This window comes from Ammospiza caudacuta, chromosome 11 (assembly GCF_027887145.1).
Source record: "Ammospiza caudacuta isolate bAmmCau1 chromosome 11, bAmmCau1.pri, whole genome shotgun sequence".
In the NCBI taxonomy this organism is placed as follows: Eukaryota; Metazoa; Chordata; class Aves; order Passeriformes; family Passerellidae; genus Ammospiza; species Ammospiza caudacuta.
In genome coordinates, this window is record NC_080603.1 from 8,829,989 (window position 1) to 8,848,778 (window position 18,790).

At 41.8% G+C, this 18,790-nt stretch overlaps 1 protein-coding gene across 3 annotated transcripts in view; it reads left to right on the forward strand.

Annotated features, from left to right (window-relative positions):
- GIGYF2 (GRB10 interacting GYF protein 2) overlaps positions 1 to 18,565 on the forward strand; it is a 74,999-nt gene extending 56,434 nt beyond the window's left edge. For 2 of the 3 annotated variants that reach the window (XM_058811998.1, XM_058811997.1), the window contains 16 exons: positions 1,345 to 1,511; positions 1,879 to 1,967; positions 2,922 to 3,029; positions 3,577 to 3,674; positions 4,165 to 4,265; positions 5,050 to 5,211; positions 7,010 to 7,111; positions 9,846 to 10,004; positions 11,556 to 11,792; positions 12,379 to 12,501; positions 13,124 to 13,327; positions 13,450 to 13,655; positions 13,951 to 14,105; positions 14,563 to 14,732; positions 15,041 to 15,188; positions 17,299 to 18,565. In XM_058811998.1, coding sequence (XP_058667981.1) covers positions 1,345 to 1,511; positions 1,879 to 1,967; positions 2,922 to 3,029; positions 3,577 to 3,674; positions 4,165 to 4,265; positions 5,050 to 5,211; positions 7,010 to 7,111; positions 9,846 to 10,004; positions 11,556 to 11,792; positions 12,379 to 12,501; positions 13,124 to 13,327; positions 13,450 to 13,655; positions 13,951 to 14,105; positions 14,563 to 14,732; positions 15,041 to 15,188; positions 17,299 to 17,366 — 2,297 coding nt within the window. In that variant the 3' untranslated portion in view covers positions 17,367 to 18,565. The remainder of the gene's footprint in view (positions 1 to 1,344; positions 1,512 to 1,878; positions 1,968 to 2,921; positions 3,030 to 3,576; positions 3,675 to 4,164; positions 4,266 to 5,049; positions 5,212 to 7,009; positions 7,112 to 9,845; positions 10,005 to 11,555; positions 11,793 to 12,378; positions 12,502 to 13,123; positions 13,328 to 13,449; positions 13,656 to 13,950; positions 14,106 to 14,562; positions 14,733 to 15,040; positions 15,189 to 17,298) is intronic. The other variant, XM_058811999.1, reaches the window with a different exon arrangement.
- The last annotated feature ends 225 nt before the right edge of the window (positions 18,566 to 18,790 follow it).

The window sequence follows — 18,790 nt, forward strand, 5'->3', positions numbered from 1 at the left end:
CTGCTTTCAGTTTTTGCTTAAGAATTTTTTTTGTAAATAAGATTTGAAGCAGGCCTTTCATATTTTCTTAACTTTCATAACTTGCACCTTTGCTTTCAGAAGGTACATTTCTTTAGGAGGTCCTAGGGCTCAGTTTAGCAGCTGCTTATCTGCTTCCCAAAAGTGCAGTTAAACAGTGAATTCCTTCCTTGCTGGACTTCACACTGTGTAGTGGGAATGACTTCTCAGCTGTGAGCACCAGATAGGATTGGTGGGGATGTTGTTTGTGGGGTCTGTGTCAATCCCTTGTCTGCAGGTATTGCATGTCTTTAGGGTTTTTTTCATCTCTTTTAAGTTTAAAGAATGTTAACCATCAAGTGCTTTTATTTGCTCAGTGTATATCAGTCACTGCTCGGTGTCTATTGGTGGGTGGCAATCTAAATATTTTTATTGTAGGATGTGACATCAAGAAGCCAACACTGCCAAATAATTTTTCTTTTCTTGGGATAACCTCTTGTGATTTCATATTGTCTAGGAGGAATTGCCTTCTAGAGAAGCTCCTTACAGAGAAGGCAATGGTTACTGAATGTTCCAACTTTTCAGAAGATGTCTTGCAGAACTTATTTATGTGGTTCTTACTTGGTTAAATAATATTTTTATACTCGTTTTCTATGTATTTGCATATGTAAAATTAATATAGGAACCCTCCTTTGAAAGGCATGACTGAAATCTTTCTTAGAAAAAAGAGAAGGAAAAATGTAGATTTTTACAAAGGAAAGAAACTTGATCCTCATTATCTTAAAAAATGTACTTGTTCACTTGAGGTGAATCTGTTTAACTGCTAAGTTCCAGAAGCAAAACTTGTGTACAACATGAGGATTCCTCTGGTTTGAAGGCAGGAGTTGAAGCAGGCTAAGATTGTTTAATTATCTGTGCAGTGCAGTGGGGAAGGCAGCACTTGTGGTTTGAGCAGTGTCAGGCAGCAGGTACTGCTGAGCTCCAGGGTGGAAGCTGTGAGCCTGAAGCAGTAAGTGCTGCTGGAGGACAGCAGGGGGATTAACTGCACCAAGCCCGACACCCTGGTGGCTGCTTGGCTTTCACCCCAGAGCTGGCCTGGCTCCCTCCAAGGCAAGGTGAAAGCCATCATGCACTTTTCCTGAGGCTGTGGGGCAGTGCTGTAGCCCCTGTGCAGGTGTGCATGGACACTCCAGCCTTGGATGAGCAGTGTCCCCACAAGTGGGTGAGGCAGACAGCAATGCCTGGTGCTGGGCACTGTGTGACGATAGCCAGCTCCTTGTTTCCAACGTGCTGAACCTGGCCTTGCTTCCCTTTCCCCACAACGTGTGTTGGTTGATGTCATTTCAGGTCCATTTAGTAATCAGGAGATGGCAGAGTGGTTCCAGGCTGGTTACTTCACAATGTCACTGTTGGTGAAGAGAGCCTGTGATGAGACTTTCCAGCCGCTTGGAGACATCATGAAAATGTGGGGCAGGGTTCCCTTCACTCCAGGCCCAGCACCACTTCCACATCTGGTAATTATGTGACAGTTACAGTATTGAAATATTCCTCTAACAAGTGGGAATTGAATTTAGGTGCCATCTACTCTGTCTTGGAATTGCAGGTGTTCCAAGCACCAAAGCTGAACTTGGTGTTAGATTACTTTTGCAAGAGTAGAACAGACATGTAATTTAAAAATGCTTGGTGTGGCTGGCAGGCTGGGTACTGTGATATATAAAGGTGCTGTGCATTTCACAGGCTTTGTAAATCTTGATGTCTAGGTATTTTTCTATTTTCGTTTTTTTTTCTGGTAAAAATACAACTTCTACATTGCTTGCATTTGCAATCTACTACTCTTTGTATATATGTTATTGAAAAAGAATGTTTTATCTCTGAACACAGGGTGAACTGGACCAAGAGCGACTGACTAGACAACAAGAGTTGGCTCTAATCCAAATGCAGCACCTGCAGTATCAGCATCTTCTAATACAGTAAGAGTTCTTGTCCCAGAGATCTTCCAGTGGCTGTGTTCTGTTCTGTGTTTTTAGTCATCTGGAGAGTCAGTGGGGCTGGGACTGCTTCACCTCCAACAGCAATAGCTGCTTCCACAAACACTGGAGATGTTTCTAATGCACAGGATTAGGGCAGTGTATCTGCCTCAGGCACTTTTCAGAATCCTTTCCAGTGTCACACATAGATTTTGGTGAGACTTGCTTTATAGGTAGCTGTTAGGGTCAGCCTGAATCCCAGGTGTCCTAGTAATGACATTCAGATGTTTTTATGTCAGGAGAAGGCTACACATCTTTGGATCTGGAGATGGAGAAGGTGGAAGTTACCTTTGGTCTGCTTGCTCAGCTCTTTGAAGATCAGTGAAAGGTCCTGCTGGGCAAAGCAGTTTGAAATCCATTTTGCTAAAGCTGTCAGTTGTTCGGTTATGGCCAGCTCCTGAAAGTTTGAAGGAAAGAGAGCAGTCAGACTGCTTTTTCAGGGGATCCTGAAAGCATGTGTCGTGACTATAGTTTTTCAATACTGATGGTCAGCTCATGATTGAATGAGGCAAGCGCCTGCTCCTGTGCTAGGCAATGCCTTGACATACTGGGGAAGAGACTGATTGCAGGTGGGCAGTGATTGAGCCGGACTAATTTGAGCTAAAATTATGGAATTTAGACAAAAAAGGAAGTAGTGTTGCACATCTTATAAGAAAAACATGAGGCAGTAATAGCCAGGTGACATAGCTGAGGGTGAAGAGAAGTCTGGTTCTGCTTATGTGAGCCAACTGGCTATATTCTTGTATTTTGATTCTTGCCAAGCTTCTGTTCTGTGGTTTCCTTTAGTATTTAGTATGTACATTATATATGTCAATGGGCATTAGTCCTTAGAGCATAAATCTGCCTGCAGCTTGGGCATAAGTGAACAAATACCATTTATCTGCTTCTCTTTTGAAGACAACAGTATGCACAGATGCTGGCTCAGCAGCAGAAGGCAGCCCTCTCATCCCAGCAGCAGCAGCAGCTCGCTATTCTCCTTCAACAGTTCCAGGCCCTGAAGATGAGGTGAGCTAGCCCAGACTTGAACTGAATTCTGTTCTTCCTGTGCTCTAGTTTGTGTATAACAATGATTACATTGTGTCAGCTGTTTGTCCTAGTTAAGTTTTCTCATATTTTACTATTATGTGTGTTAAAGATAGTAATGAATATAAGTATGTTTCAGAATAATAGGAAACAGTTTCAGAATATGGAGTACTTCATTATATATGTAATCTTTGTCTCAGTGATTATGGAAATGAGGAGATGAATTGTACCTGTCTGACAGATACATTGTGCTGGTCACCGAGGAGCTTTTCCAGTTCTGCAGTACTGGATGCTTGTTCCTCAAACTGGCCTCTAAGCAGCAAATGCAAAACTGTAGCTTAGCCCTTGACTTAGCAGGGGTGAGATCAGCAAGAACTCTGCAAGCAACTACTGTTGTCCACATCATATTTTTGTTTTGAATAGAGGTGTGGAAGGAAAGCAGTATGTTACAAGTTACTGAATCTCATACGTGTTGAGAGCACTCCTCTCCCTGGAAGTGGCGTGTTGACTCTTCCTGTTGGTATTACAGAATATCTGAACAGAACATGATGCCACCTGTCACAAGGTCTGTGTCAGTGCCGGACACTGGCTCAATATGGGAACTTCAGTCAGCTTCACAGCCTACAGGTAAGGTGCTTAGCCTGGGTCAGGTCTCTTGGGAAAAGTCCACATGTTAAGAATCAGCATCTTTGAGATGATCCCTCACTTTTTGACACAAAGGGAAATTATTTCTGCATCATGATGTTTAACTGGATTAGCCTACTCTGCCTGGCAGTAGAAGTTCCATTTGAGAGCGGTGAAGAATATGGTAATTTTTCCAGTGGTTATGGAAGTCTGGATGTGAAGGGATCTTTAAGGGTGTTCTGCTCTGGTGGGAGGAGCTGGAATAGCTGTTTTTTTCTGTGGAATTTCAGGGGAATCCCAGCCTTCCTTCAGTCACAGACTGGCCTTGTTATCCAGGAGGATAAGGTTGCCCTCTGCTGACTAAAGCAAAAGTGTTAACATGATTTTAGTTCCTAAAACATAGTAACAGCATACACAAGATTCTCCCCTTTCAGTTATGTGTTGTTCATGTGCTTATTTTTGCTTGTCAATGTTTGTTTTCTTCACTGTCTAGTCTGGGAAGGAAGCAGTGTCTGGGATCTGCCCATTGATACTGCAGCTCAGGGACCAGCTCTAGAACAACTTCAGCAGCTCGAGAAGGCCAAGGCTGCAAAGGTCAGAAACTGTTTTGTACTGTAAGAAGTTGGAATTGCTCTTCTGCAATGTAATTGTGATTCTTGAGCCAATGGAAGACTGAGCTCTTCAATGGATGATTTTGACTAGATTTTCATGGAAAACACCATAAAGAGAATAGGGGTTATAAAAACAAGTTATGAAATCCTTGTGGACAGCTGTTTGGAAACCATTGCTGTGGAGGTACTACTGGCCTCTGAAATAGGGTTTGTGTTCTACATTTGTGATTAAAACCTCTTCACTAGCCACCTGTTTAAAAATGCGATCATCGGGAGCTGTCAGGCCAAACCCTGAGTTGAGACCAAGTAGTTGTGCTCCTAATCCTCATGATTTTCACCCAGACTGGTTTGGGGAATCATGAGTCCTATTTTCTATGGTTATTCTACATATACTGTAGTACTAATTTTTTTGTGAGTTTGAACCTTTATCATTCTGTACATTTCCTGAAAATTACTGTTTTATGATAACTGCAAAGCAACTCAATACTCACTTCTAAAGTCAGAGGGTATTTTGAGGAGCTGATGTAGAAAGACTGACTGGAAAACTGGTGTTTGTTACAAACAGAAATTGTCCAAAAGTGTTCTGGACTGTTTCAGGAATCTGACCTCAGTAGGCAGCCAGCTGATAGGTAAAATTGCAATTAAGGGAGAACATCTACTAGAGGCTTCATCTGTTAAGCTGTTCCTATATTGTCAGCACAGTTGCCCTAAGAAATGGTGTAGGAATACGTTACCTGCATCTGAGTATAGTTTTATGTGAATTGTAGCTAGAGCAAGAGAGGAGAGAAGTGGAAATGAGGGCCAAACGAGAGGAAGAGGAGAGGAAAAGGCAGGAGGAGCTTCGGAGGCAACAAGAAGAGCTACTTAGGAGGCAGCAGGAAGATGAGAGGAAACGACGGGAAGAAGAAGAACTGGCCCGCAGGAAGCAAGTGAGTTTCCCCAATGTAGTTAATCTCTAATTAATTATAATAATTTATAAAACTCACTTTAAGAATCCTGTGGGGTCTAAGTAATCTTTGGTAGGTGTGTATGAAGACAGTTTTAATATTTTTCATGTGAGTATATTATGATTCTTCCATTATTGATTTTTTTTAAGAGCCCAACCTTCAATCTGAGAAATGGGCTTGATGGTTCACTTTAAGATAGGTTTCTGTTGGTGAGAACAGGGCCTTTATTCCATGTGGAATATTCCCTCTCAACTTCTTAATGTCAATGTTAGGCTTTAGTTAGTTACCCAGTTACTGCATGTTTTCCTCTTTATTTCCCATTTATGCAGTCAAGTGTTTTAGGAAGATAAGTTCTGGAATAGATAGAGCTTGAGCAACTGTTTCAAATGAATAAGAGGTAGAGGGCTATAGTGGACAAAAAGTGATTTGACATTCAGCTTATTTTTCCCCTGTTCTTTTTCTTAACCTAGTAAATATTTTTTTTTAATAAATTAATATCTGGGTAATAGAGTCTGTCAGCTTTTTTACTTGAGTTGATACTTGGGAAAGGAAGGGATGCAGTTTGATCAAGTATATTTCTTAAAAAGAGTTATGTGATCAGTGTTGCAGTAGGGGAATGAATGTAGGAATTGTGCATTCTTAATCATCCAGGAATACACAACTGAGACATTACTAGTTTGGCATTTCTAGCATTTACTTCTGAATTCTGTATGGAAGAAAATGTAGCTATTCCTTAAGTGTTGCAGGAGGGAAAGACAGTAAAAGTTGAAGTTTTCACTTTGCATGTGAAGGATAAGGGCAAGCACAAGGCTGAGCTTATTCACTAGGGAGTTAGTAAATATCCTGAAAAGTACCACATGAATTATAGGCAAAAATACTAAATAATTCTGTCCTTTATAATATTTCTTACAAGCTTAGGTAGGCAGCTGTAAAGCATTTTCCTGCTTTAAGGATCAGACACTTCTGAGGAAGCCTCTAGAATCTCTAGATTTGTTTGGAAGATCATTGTAGATCTCTCTTCACTCAGGGTTTGGGTTTTGTCGCAGAAGGTATATTTTAATTGGTACAGTATAATACATAGATAATTTCATGATATCTTTTGGAATCAAGTCTGCAAATAAATGGCTCCTTGCTTTAGTGTATCTGTTTTGTATGCAGGAAGTCATTATGCTGTACAGAAAAGCATCCTCCACTGAGGCCAAACTAACACTGAAGCAATAATATACTCAAAAGTTTAACTTTTGAGATTCATTGCTTTAGATCTGGTTCAATAACAAGAACACATTTTTCAGCTGATAACTCAATTTGTGTCATTTGTGCTGGCTTCAAGTAGACTTGGGTTGTTTCTTTTCACTAACAGTTTTGCCTCTGTGTATAACAATGTCTGATAAATTCCAAAGTTTTGTTGTCCACTTTGGATTTGTACAGTAAACAGTCTGACTCTCCTGTTCTGAGATGCCATGGGAAATAACTATTTACACGAAGGAAGCAGAACGGGGTTGAAAGCAGTAACAGCAAGTATCTTAGTTCATTACCAATGCAATAATTGCCACAATGCTTAATTCTGAGCAGTAATGTCTTGAAAAGGTAACAAAGAGTTTAAGCACTTCTCTGGAAAGAGAAAATAACATTGTATTCTGTATTAAAAAAGGAAACTGGTCATTATTTGAATCTGACTTCTGTACTAAAAGGCATTATAGAATCAGGGATGAACTGATTTATTAGCATGGATTTATGCAGAGGAGATGATGCTTAACAAATTTGATTAACTTCTTTTGAGGAGATGACAGTGAGAGCTGAGAGGGGTGAAGCAGTAGACTTAATCTGCCTGGACTTCAGGAAGGCTTTTGATGTAATACTGCATAAAAGACTAGTATATAAGGTTAGTAAATATGCTGTTGATGGTGAATTCTAAATAAAAAAAACAAAAAACTAATAGAAGTTCAATTCTGTAGGTTGAAATGTCATACCAAATGTTGAATTCAGTCTGTTCACAGTTTTCATCAATTACTTTGCACTGTAGAATTGAAAACAGTAATGCCCAGCTTGTGTAGCTCCTGTATTTTGTTTTTGTCTCTGGTCTGGTATCTTCTATTTTGTAATAATTGATTGCTTTCAGGAACAAAATTTGAGGTTTAATAACCAGTTAATAATTGTTTTCTCTGAATTATTTCTTTAGTTCTCCCTTTAAAATACCTGTTTCAAAGAGGAGAACAAAAAGATTTGTGAGCCTTAGTAACACAGACAAGCAGAATTGCAGTTGTCACCGACTGTAAAAAATTCTCTATTTTATTTAAAAATCCAGAGTCTATTGAACTGGGGATTGCTGCATAAGGATTTTTTTGTAATATGACAGATATTTTAAAAGATGTGAAATAAGCTGTCTATACAGCAAGATGTGTGAAAACAATTACTAAGAAAGATGCTAAAGAACATTGGGAATGTCTGGGAGCAGATATCTACAAACATGGGAACACTAAGAAACAAAGGACTGTTTTCCATACCAGTCAGTGGCAGAAAGCTGGAGAGCTTTGAATGGTTTCGGTCACATGCTCAAACAAAAACATCAGATAATGAGATACAGAAATAAATATTAAGACAACATCTTTATAGCTGTGAAGAGCCAGAAAAAAGGCTGTGTTTCCCAGCTTTTCATCTCTTACAGGGTTTTTTGTGTCAGTAAAACACTGTTCATCTTTAGTTCTGTAGGGGAGAGAGGTCTTTTACTCATGTCATTCAACAGTGTCTCTCCTTGCCTGAGCAAGGAGATCTGTACAGCTTTTTTAATGGCAATTCTAGCCTTGTTTCCCAAGGGGGGAGGAGAGATGTCACTGAAGGGTTGTCCCACAGGAGGACTCGGTGACTTTGCTCATCTCTCCCAGGTACTATGTGCTGTGTCAGTGAGAGCCTCCAGAGTGGCTGGCAGTGAGCACTCCTGAGCTCAGATCCTGCTCTGTGGTCTCCAGGCAAACAAAAAACACTGACACCTTCAGCCTACTCAGCACCCTTTTCAATAAAAGCTGAAATTTTCCAGCACTTGTATTGGGGACACTTGATTGTTGTGACTTGACTGCCTGTGTCCAGTTAATACAGTTAAAGGCCCAAATTTCAAAAATGGTTCAGGTGGTATGTGTTGCACTTGAAGCTGATTTGATTAATGAGAAAATGAATCACAGGCTATTGTTCTATGTCCAGCTAGTGGAAAAACCCACTCACTGTACTTATATCTAGCACCAAACCACTTATATGACATTCAGGAATATGAATGAATTCTTGGCTTGCAGCCAGCACCTGTTCAGTGCCATGGGATTACTTATAAAAGATCCTCTGTCTACTGACAGTTTTGTTGTAGGCATCTGAAATTCATTGTCAGAGAAAAACCCAGGGCAGTTGTTCAGGAAGCTGTAGTGAGTTTATCTGTGCTGTCTGTACATGAAGCTTTGGTTTCAGGTTAGATAAAAGGGTCTTAATTTTCACAATTGACTTCCTTGATTTACCAGAATTTACATCTGTGCTGCACATTTAATCCCCACTCATCCTATGAATAATGTATTGCTTATTAAAAACTTGCAGGAGTGTGATTGTGGTAGTGGCCATTTTAAAAGGGAAATACAAAATTCAAAAAGCTTAAAAAGGTTCTGGTCCAAAAATTAAGATCTTCAGGTTGAGCTGGTAGGGTAAGTCAGACAACAGGAGGGGTGAAAAGGAGGGTGGCCTTAACTCAGTTGCTGAACATCACAGGTCAGAAAAGGCTGAAAAAACTACAGCTTTTGGGAAAGTCAGAACTGGTGGAAGAAATAGGTCCCCAGGTGTGTTCCCATTTAACAATATACAGGAAGCTGCTTGTCCCCTATTCCTCAAAAAAACCCAACTAGCAGAATGGAAAAATGTTTGTTTGTGTTGATAGGAAAAGGTGCTAATATTTAATTTTTAAGTTAAGTAAACAATTTTAGTACTTGGAAAACAGAATATATAAGTTATTGGAAGTTATTTAAATAATTTAGGGATAATCCAAAATCAAAGGCCCTAAGAGACCTCTTGTTACCCATAATATTTAAATAGTATAGGGATAGCCCTGTCAAAACCCTTGAGACTTAAAAAGTAACTGTCCTTAAGTGCACTGGGCTGCATCAGCTCCTTTCTGGTATCTGGAGATGTGTTTGAGTTTTGTAGTGCTCTTGAACAGTTACTATTCAGGAACTCCTGTAAGTAGGAAAAGCTTCCAACTTACAGCTGACAGCCCCCGCCAGAAGGAATTAAATGATATCCACACTTTGAAATATTTATAGATCTGATGTTCAACTGTTAGTGCTACATAGTGAAAAGAGGAGTCTCACCTTTTGTTGTCATTCTCAATGCCATTATTTTAAAAACTAAAGATGGGCAATTAATGTCTTCTGGTTTTCATTAAAATAATTTATGTAGGAGATGCACATTGCATCAGAACTACATGTGGGGTTGTTGTGCTTAATGCACCGTTCTGGTAGAGCTTAGTTTGGAGCTAGGGAGCTTTTCTTGAGGCTCCTTATTTGGCCAGACAATGCTGTGATGTGTGTTCTGATGTTGTTTGTTGATAAAATGGCATTTATAGACTGACATTTTGTTCCCAACTCCAGGAGGAGGCCCTCAGGCGACAACGGGAGCAGGAAATTGCACTAAGGCGGCAGCGGGAGGAAGAGGAGAGGCAACAACAGGAGGAAGCACTTAGGAGATTAGAGGAGAGAAGAAGAGAGGAGGAGGAAAGGCGTCAGCGAGAGGAGTTAATCCGTAAACAGGTGAAAAATGACAAAAGGGACCTCTTCTGTTTAATTATGGAGGCTGCAACAACAAACAGGCTTTGAAATTTGCAGCAGTGCTTGAGAGGTCAAAACAGTTTTTGTCAAAGAAAGCAGAGCTTGCACAGAGTATCAAATTAAGTGAAAAAAGCATGTTTACCTGTATCCTGACTTCAGACAAAACAATCAGAATCTAATACACCCTTAGTAAAGAGATTTGGGTGGGAGGAATGAGTGTTCTCCCTTCAAATTTAGCCTTAAGAATGGCTTTGCAGCACAGTGTTTATACTCCTTTCTGGGGCAGAGTACAGTATCAGAATAACAGTTTGTTTTGAATTAGTTCTCTCTGGCCTTTACTTTATCTTCAGTATCATCTGAATTGGTCAGTTTTGGCAGTTTTTCTGTGCAATGCCAAGTCTATATACACTACCAGGGTTTCAACTTTTTTTTCTTTCCTTTTTGTTCTTATTAACAGGATTTTTTTCTCCTTGGGGTCAGTATTAGAAGTCCCTATTGGGGAACTTAAGCTTCCAGTCCCCTAATTGATACTCTCTCAGTCCCTTTGTCAAACTAATTGGCTTCACATTAACTTCCAAGTCCATTTCAGAATTCACAGTTAGTATTTAAAAATGCCTTTTCAGGGTCTTCCTTTCTAAGATGTCCATCACCATTTCTGTAATTTGTTAGCAGAAGTGTCTTCTCTGGAACTCTGCTGTTGAGTAACAACAGTAAATATCTCCGTCTTTGTCACCTGTCTCTTCTTTCCTGTTATTTCTGCCAAGTTTTATTCCACTGAAAGTGTGGTGGTACTGTAAGTAGTATAAGCAGGCAGAAGCTCAGACTGAAAGGTGTGTAACTACTAGAAGGAAAGTAATAAGAAATGAGCTGGTGTGAATTAGGGAGATGCCATTCTCTTCCAAGTTGAAATGAGCTGGTGTGAATTAGGGAGATGCCATTCTCTTCCAAGTTCTTTGGTGGAGCAACGGGAAACATTTATTTTTAGGAAATATAAAATATATTGCTGAGAAATAGAAAGGTAAATGAACAACACAGCACAGATTACAAATCCCAGAATCACAAGGTTGGAACAGACTTTCAAGATAGAGTCCAACCCATTCCATGACACCTCAGCTCTCTGGCTCTGCTTAAACACAAAGGCAGGGAGCTGGAAACAGGCACAGACTCACAGATGTGCAATACCCCCAGGGAAAGCACCCCTTCTCATAAGTGTGTCCCTAAAAGCTACTCAAGAAAACTCAGAGACACCCGTACCACCACTGCACAGTCTCCAGATCAAAGCACTACAACTGCTGTTACTGAAGAGTGAGGTTACTTACACAAAGCACCTTCCACACTGTTGCCTGGTGTGTTTTGAGTGAGCTCAGGATGGGTAGGAGCACACAACAACTACAAGGACTTCCTCTAACCTTGTATTGCCTTCAGAATAACATGGTCCCTCTCTGTTCTGTCAGAATATCAGTGCCACAGAGTTGAGTATTTTAAATTGTGTGAAGTCTCCTCAGACCTTGTTCCTTTCTGTGTCCTGGGAAGGAAGAGGAGGCCGCCAAGTGGGCGCGTGAGGAGGAGGAGGCTCAGCGGCGGCTGGAGGAGAGCCGGCTGCGCATGGAGGAGGAGGCGGCGCGGCAGCGGCTGGAGGAGGAGGAGCGGAAGCGCAAGGAGCTGGAACTCCAGCGCCAGAAGGAGATCATGAGGCAGAGGCAGCAGCAGCAGGAGGCTTTACGGCGGCTGCAGCAGCAGCAGCAACAGCAGCAACTTGCACAAATGAAGGTAACCTGGTCCTGCCGCTTTACTGCCTTTCAGCATGGGAAGTAAAGGCACAGCTGCATTCAGGGTCGTTTGTGGTAGCTCAGGCAGAGCAGGGGGATGGATGAGCTGTCTGGAGAGGGAAGAGAGTAAAGAGTTGATGAGAGAAGGAAGAGGAAGAGAAGTTACAAATTAAACACTGAAAATGTTCTGTCAGTGGAAACACACTGGGAAGACATCACACATGGGCACAGATGGGTTTTTTGCCACATGGTTTTTGAGTGAGAGCCAATGCAAAGTTTCTAAAGCTTGGAATTCCTGAAGTGTTTGAAATTTAAATAGATTGCTCTTTTTCAGGTAATGATGTGTTACATTATTCTTGATACTGTGTCAAAGACTGATACATCAGAGGGCAATTCAAAGAATGTATAATCTAGATTTTCTACTTTTTCATACTTTATTATTATACCATTTTGTACTTTCTAGGTTTTTGTTAAACTTTAAAGGTGGCCTTCCTTTTCCCCTGGGTTTATACAGTTTCTTTCCTGATTATACTCTAGCAGTGTTCTGAAATATTTTGCAATTCCTGATGATCTCTCTTTTGGCCCAGCTCCCTTCATCTTCGACATGGGGTCAGCAATCAAATTCAGGAGCTTGTCAATCCCAGACCACACTGTCATTGGCTGAAATCCAAAAGTTAGAAGAAGAACGAGAACGGCAGCTCCGAGAAGAGGTAAACACTGACAGCAGCGGAGTGCAACTTGTTAGAGGGGACTCAGCTGTGGGACTGCTTAGCTGTCACTTCAGTTATTAGAAGGAATGGTGAGGATGAGGAATGTTTTTTTGAAATAGCATTACTCAAAATCCTGTCCTTCAGGCATAGGTTCAGGAAGCACTTGTGTGAAAGTTTTTATCACTTGTTAGTACAAGAATCTGAAAGAAGGGAAAACAGCACCCTTTTAACCCTGGGAGTGTAATACATTCACAAAACAGTTTACAGTTATTTCACATCTATATTCTAACATGTTTGAAGTTATTCACAAGACCAGGGCAGTTAAAGGGAGGGTGGGTTGGGAGGGAGCACTTGATGGTAGGAGAGGTCATCTTCCAAGAAGCTGACTGCAGGAATGATTTGATAAATTTAGTCTGTCCAAGGGTAATAAACAATTTTTATTTACTGGTTACCTAATGGTCTCCCTTTTTGGGAGGAACAGTAATGGCTCAGAACAATAACAGGTCAGCCAGGTTCTCCAGAAGAAAGTGAATGCTGTTTAAAACCAGTTTCCAAGCTAGGCTTTTGAATAGGAGTGATCATATGAAAGTATTTACAAGCACTTTTGTCTTGCGTGCAACAGCAAAGGCGTCAGCAGCGTGAACTAATGAAGGCCCTCCAGCAACAGCAGCAGCAACAGCAGCAAAAACTGTCAGGCTGGGGTAATGTCACCAAACCAACAGGCACCACCAAGTCCCTGCTGGAGATACAGCAGGAAGAGGCAAGGCAGATGCAGAAACAGCAGCAACAGCAGCACCAGCAGCCGAACAGAGTCAGAAATACCACGGTACGTTTATTTATCTAATCACTACATGGAGGAGAGCAGCTGGGCCAGTTCCCTCTGTCTGTTCATGCCTTTTCTGCTGGATCTGTGCTAATAATCAGCATCTCTTTGTTTTGTCTCAACAGCACTCTAACCTGCACACCAGCATTGGGAATTCAGTGTGGGGCTCTCTAAACACAAATCCCAGCAACCAGTGGGCATCTGACCTAGTTAGTAGCATCTGGAGCAATGCTGATACCAAAAACTCAAACATGGGTTTCTGGGATGATGCAGTGAAGGAAGTGGGACCTCGTAACTCAACCAATAAAAACAAAAGCAATGCCAGCCTCAGGTAGGAACTGGAGAAGGAGCTTTTGCAAAGAAATACTGCTACTCCTGGCATGATCAGTTCCCAGTTGGAACATCATGTGTTTTCCTTTTTTTTCTCTGTGTCATTCAGGATCTGTTTTGGAAACAAAAATAGCTAATAGGTGACCATTCAGAGCTCATTTTGTCACCTGCTTAGAAAATTGTTCTTAAAAAGCGTTTGCATCTTGTAAAATAGTCTTACAGCACTGTACTCTATATGGTACTGTGGATAAGCCTGGTAACTGATAATCTGATTATATGCATTTTCTTTATTTCAGTAAATCTGTAGGTATTACAAGTAGACAAAACAAGAAGGTAGAAGAAGAAGAGAAGCTGTTGAAATTGTTCCAGGGGGTTAATAAAGCCCAGGATGGATTCACTCAGTGGTGTGAACAGATGCTTCATGCACTCAACACAGCCAACAACTTAGATGGTAAGAGATGGAAAGAAATGAGGGGAGCACTATCTGTTCTGTTTCCTGATAGAGTAGTTCTGAGGGACTGTAATGATATTAAACCAATGTTTCCAATGCACTCAGCAAAAGGACATCATTAAATAGTGGCTAGAAGAACTGGCTGCATCCTCTTTTAGGTTTTCATTGTCCTAACTGTAGCAAATCAGTGGGATTTGAAAAAGTTCTGAAGTCTGTCAGCCAGAGCCCTCCTGGGGATTTCTGGTGGTCATGGAAGTATTATCTGGCAGATAGATGAGAATCCAGTTCCATCCTGCTTTGCATGATAGGGCTTTATTGTGGGAAACTGGGAAGAGCAAGCTCCTAGACCAGCAAATATTTGACACAGAAATTGACACTTCGAAATTGAAAAGTGTTCATTGCATTTGTGTGTTTGCTATCAACATGCACTCACTCACGGTCTGCCTTCCTCTTGCAGTTCCCACGTTTGTATCTTTTCTGAAGGAAGTGGAGTCTCCCTATGAGGTCCATGACTACATCCGAGCCTACCTTGGAGATACTCCTGAGGCCAAGGAGTTTGCCAAGCAGTTCCTCGAGCGCCGTGCCAAACAGAAAGCCAGTCAGCAGAGGCAACAGCAGCAACAGCAGGTACAGGAGCCTCTGCTCTCCCGGGGCTGTGTCAGGCTGCAGGCAGCACCTGGGTTCATCAGTGTCCTGGCAAGTGCAGGCAATAAAGCAGCTTTCCAGTTTTTACCACCTAACAGTTGAGGCCAGCTGTAGATCAGAGTGTTTTTGCATGGTGATCTGGGAAATGCTGTGGGAAGATACGATGGATACATCAGTAGCTAGTGTTGCCACGTGGATATAGGAAGTGCTTTGGGCTCTCTGAATATTTTCTGTATAAATAAACCAGACTTCACTATGCTCTGTAATCTTGTCCTTTATTTGTTCTCTAGGATTCAGTGTGGGGGATGAACCACAGTTCGCTACATTCAGTCTTTCAGACCAATCAGAGCAACAACCAGCAGTCCAACTTTGAGGCTGTGCAGAGTGGGAAGAAAAAGAAGAAACAGAAAATGGTTCGAGCAGATCCCAGCTTGTTAGGTCTGTTTCAATTTTTAAAAATTAATGTTTAATTTGGTAGTGGTGGTTTGCTTTGGGGAATGTAGAAGATTCTTACTGACCTTAAATACTGAATTTTAGTAGAAAAGTTGGAATGTCTTTAGAATTTTTTCAATACTATTATTTATTTAATGATTTGAAAAATTCCATGTCAGTCTCATGGAAGATTTTTGTTGAACTTTCCCTCGTGTAATGGCCTCTTTGATACTCTTTGGGTTATTACCTGGAAACCTCTTAAGTAGTTCAGGCATTTCAGTTAAATTCCCTTTTCTCCATTGGGTTGACCTATGGCTATTTTATTGCTTTAATGCTGATTTGTTCTTTGAAGAAAAGCATGTTTTCCTTCCTTTATGAGGCGCAGCTTTCTGAGGCTGCCTTTGCCTTGCCACCTTTTTCCAGAAGATAACCTCTACCCTAGTCAGAAGAGACAGCAAAGGTTGAAGTGGTCACAGATTTTCAGCTGGAGACCATGGAGATGATGACCTCATTAGCAGTCCTTTATTAATTTATTATGTTCTGTGTCTTAATTTTTATGTGAGGCTAGTTTTAACCAGCCCCTGTAGCACTTGATGGAAAAGTTTCTTTGAAGCAGTTTTTAAGGTACAAGGCCCTTGTGTGAGTGCATGGACACTGTGGGGTGACAGTTGTTGTGCTCATGTGGAATAAATGTCTGGGTTTGTGCCCTGTGTGACAGAGGGGAAACCAGGGCACTGCACTGGGCCAGGCTTTGTTGTGCTGCTTCTGCTGAGCCCAATTGCTGTAGAGCAGATGGGTATTGTCCACCTGAAGTCACTGCTTTTTTAAGGCTGTAGCAGAGCCCTGCCTTTGGTTTTTGTCTTTCTTTTATTTTTGGTCTCACCAAAGTCAGTACTTCAGTTAAATCAGTGATTTCTGCACTGGTGTGTATGGAACTTCTCAGCGGAATCCTGACTTATGCCACCTCAAGGTGCCCATCCACTGACTCTGATCTGGGTACTCAGTTGAATATATTAAAAAAACAACTGGTGTAATGTGAAGAAGAAATCATTAAATACAATTTAGAAGTTCCATCTGGAAGGGAAGTAGCCTGTGCAGCTTTTTAAAAACACATACACTCACTCTTTTACAAAATAATTTTAGATGCTTTTAGGCCACACTGCCACGTGAGGGAGCCAGAACAATTTTCCTAAACCTCCTGAACAGAGCATTTCTTGCCTCTCAAAGTGGAAGGCAGTTGGTTGTCTAGCACAGAGCAAACCAGGGTAACACTCTCAAACACTGAAGTTCAACTTCGTGTTTAGTAGCCTTACACAGGGGAACTTTCCCTGTTCTCATACTCCAGATGGGGCTTGTGCACCCTTAAAAGGGGGATTTCAGTAGGAAAGCTGTATTTGACTTATTGCATTTGTTTCCTTGCTGAAAGTGTTTTCGCTCTTCCTCACACTTTTCTCATGTGCATCATGTCCTCAATGCGTATGGCTAAAGGGTTGGGTAGAAGTTGGGGTGCATCTTGAGCCACCTGCATGGCCCTGGATAACTTTGTGCATTTTCACTTTGTACTCCTGAGATGGAAGTTTATAAAAAAGCATGGAAATAGATGTAATTGCTTCCAGATGTCATAGGTACATGCATTGAGACTTTAAAGGGTGAAAATGCTCACAACTCCTGAAGTGTGGGAGCATAATTCCATGTGTGATTCCAAGTTCTCAGAATGCCCATTTCTTCCTCTCAGACCATGTAAGTATGGTGTTGACAGCCACTTCAAGAGCCAGTTGATTTAAACACATTCCCTTTTGAGATGTTGCAGAGCCATGTTGCCACCATGTGTAGATGTGCCTTCTACTAGCTCTTCAGGTGACATCTTTTAAATGGAACTTGAAAAGTCTTCTGATCTGGTTTTAAAGACCAAGTGATGCTTGTCTAAATATACAGTTGATTATCTTTAGTTTATTAAGGAAAAAATCAGTCATTTTGGGTGACTGCATCTGTAGCCTTACTGAATTACCCCTACATTCACTTTCTCTTACACATGGGACTGCATTCAACAGATGTTTTGTATCAAGTACACTATGCCACAGCCAGATTTATAACACCAGTTCTTCTTGGTTCACAGGGTTTTCAGTGAATGCTTCATCAGAGCGGCTCAATATGGGAGAAATAGAGACTTTGGAAGACTACTGAGCATGTGCAAATCAACTGGCTTTTCCTGCATCTGTTAACCATGGATTCTCCGTTTGGACACCATACTCTCCACCTTGTGTTGTTCTTTGCCTCGCAGTGAATCACAGGATCAATCATCTCAGGCTGCTTCCTCTGGCCCCAGCAAACCCTTTCTGCCCAGGACTGCACAGGCGTTGTTCTACTGTCAGCCCACTCGAGTGGACTTTGCTCAGAGTCCCGGGAGGGTGGGAGTCAGGCTTTGTTCACAACAAGGCTGAATTGGGCAGCAAGCTTTCACTGTGCTGTGATTCATTCTGCTGACATACCTGGAAAAAAAAAATCAATTGGGATTCTGCAAAGCATTGCTTCCTTCTCCTGGTTACTCTTACCACATCCAACACGTGCAGTCATATGGAGAGAGAGAGAGAGAGAGATTGAGAGAGAGTTTGTGGTTAACAGATGTTGGTCAAAACCAAAATGCCACACAGATACTGACTTGGCTGCTCCATCAGGGCAAGAGGTGCTCTCCTGGCCAGGAGTTGCATTCATAAGCTACCCTTAGAAACTGGCAAATGGAGAGGGGCGGTAGTGGGCACAGTTTAGCTTGGGTTGGTTTGAAGTTGCACACCTCCTGCCAGCCCTTCTCAGCACATAATTTTTGGAGGGAAAGCTCGAGTCTGTCTTCATTAGGTGGTGATGCTGAAGCTGGTGGAGTACCCGTCGGCCTTCTCCAGCCTTCCTGGACAAATGGGGACATCTGCTCTGGAAAAAGGGGGGTGGCATCTCTTCTTTCAGGCTGAATTTACCCCATAAGTGCTACCTTCAGAGGGTTAGGACCAGTTTATTTTCAGCTCTTTTTCCTGCAAATTTGTCTCGTTTAAGAGACAGTGGGATCTTTACAGTGTGGATCTGTAGTCTCTGGAGAGGGTGGACCCTGGCTTTCAGAGACGTGCCAGGAGCCTCAGCTGGCTGTCACTTGAAGCAGTGCTTAGGTATCGAGCAGAGATGCCCTTTCGTCACGGAGAGAGACACTGGAGGACGAAGCTTTGTGCAATGATGGCCCTGCTTATCTTCTACACCTTAAAAGTACTTCATGCACCTTCACTGGGATCCATAACCTCTAAGTGTTTATGGAGTCATAACCTTCCTCTCTCACCGAAAGATTAACACCACCTTCCCTGCTCCACGAACCCACCCACCCACCCCACACACACCACAAAGGACAGAGAAGGAAAACTGCCAAATGCACTTAGTTTGACCCCCCTGGTCCCATCTCCCGTCCCCAGAGGGGTGTAACCTGCGAAGGGAGATATGCTGCAGTTTTGGTGGAGTTGTATAAAGGTGTCTGTTATTCTGTCATCACTGCCTAAAGAAAACAGTTTGAGTTGCTCAAGAGCAGTTTGGCTTTGGATTTTATTTTGTTTGGTTTATTCATTTTTTGGGGT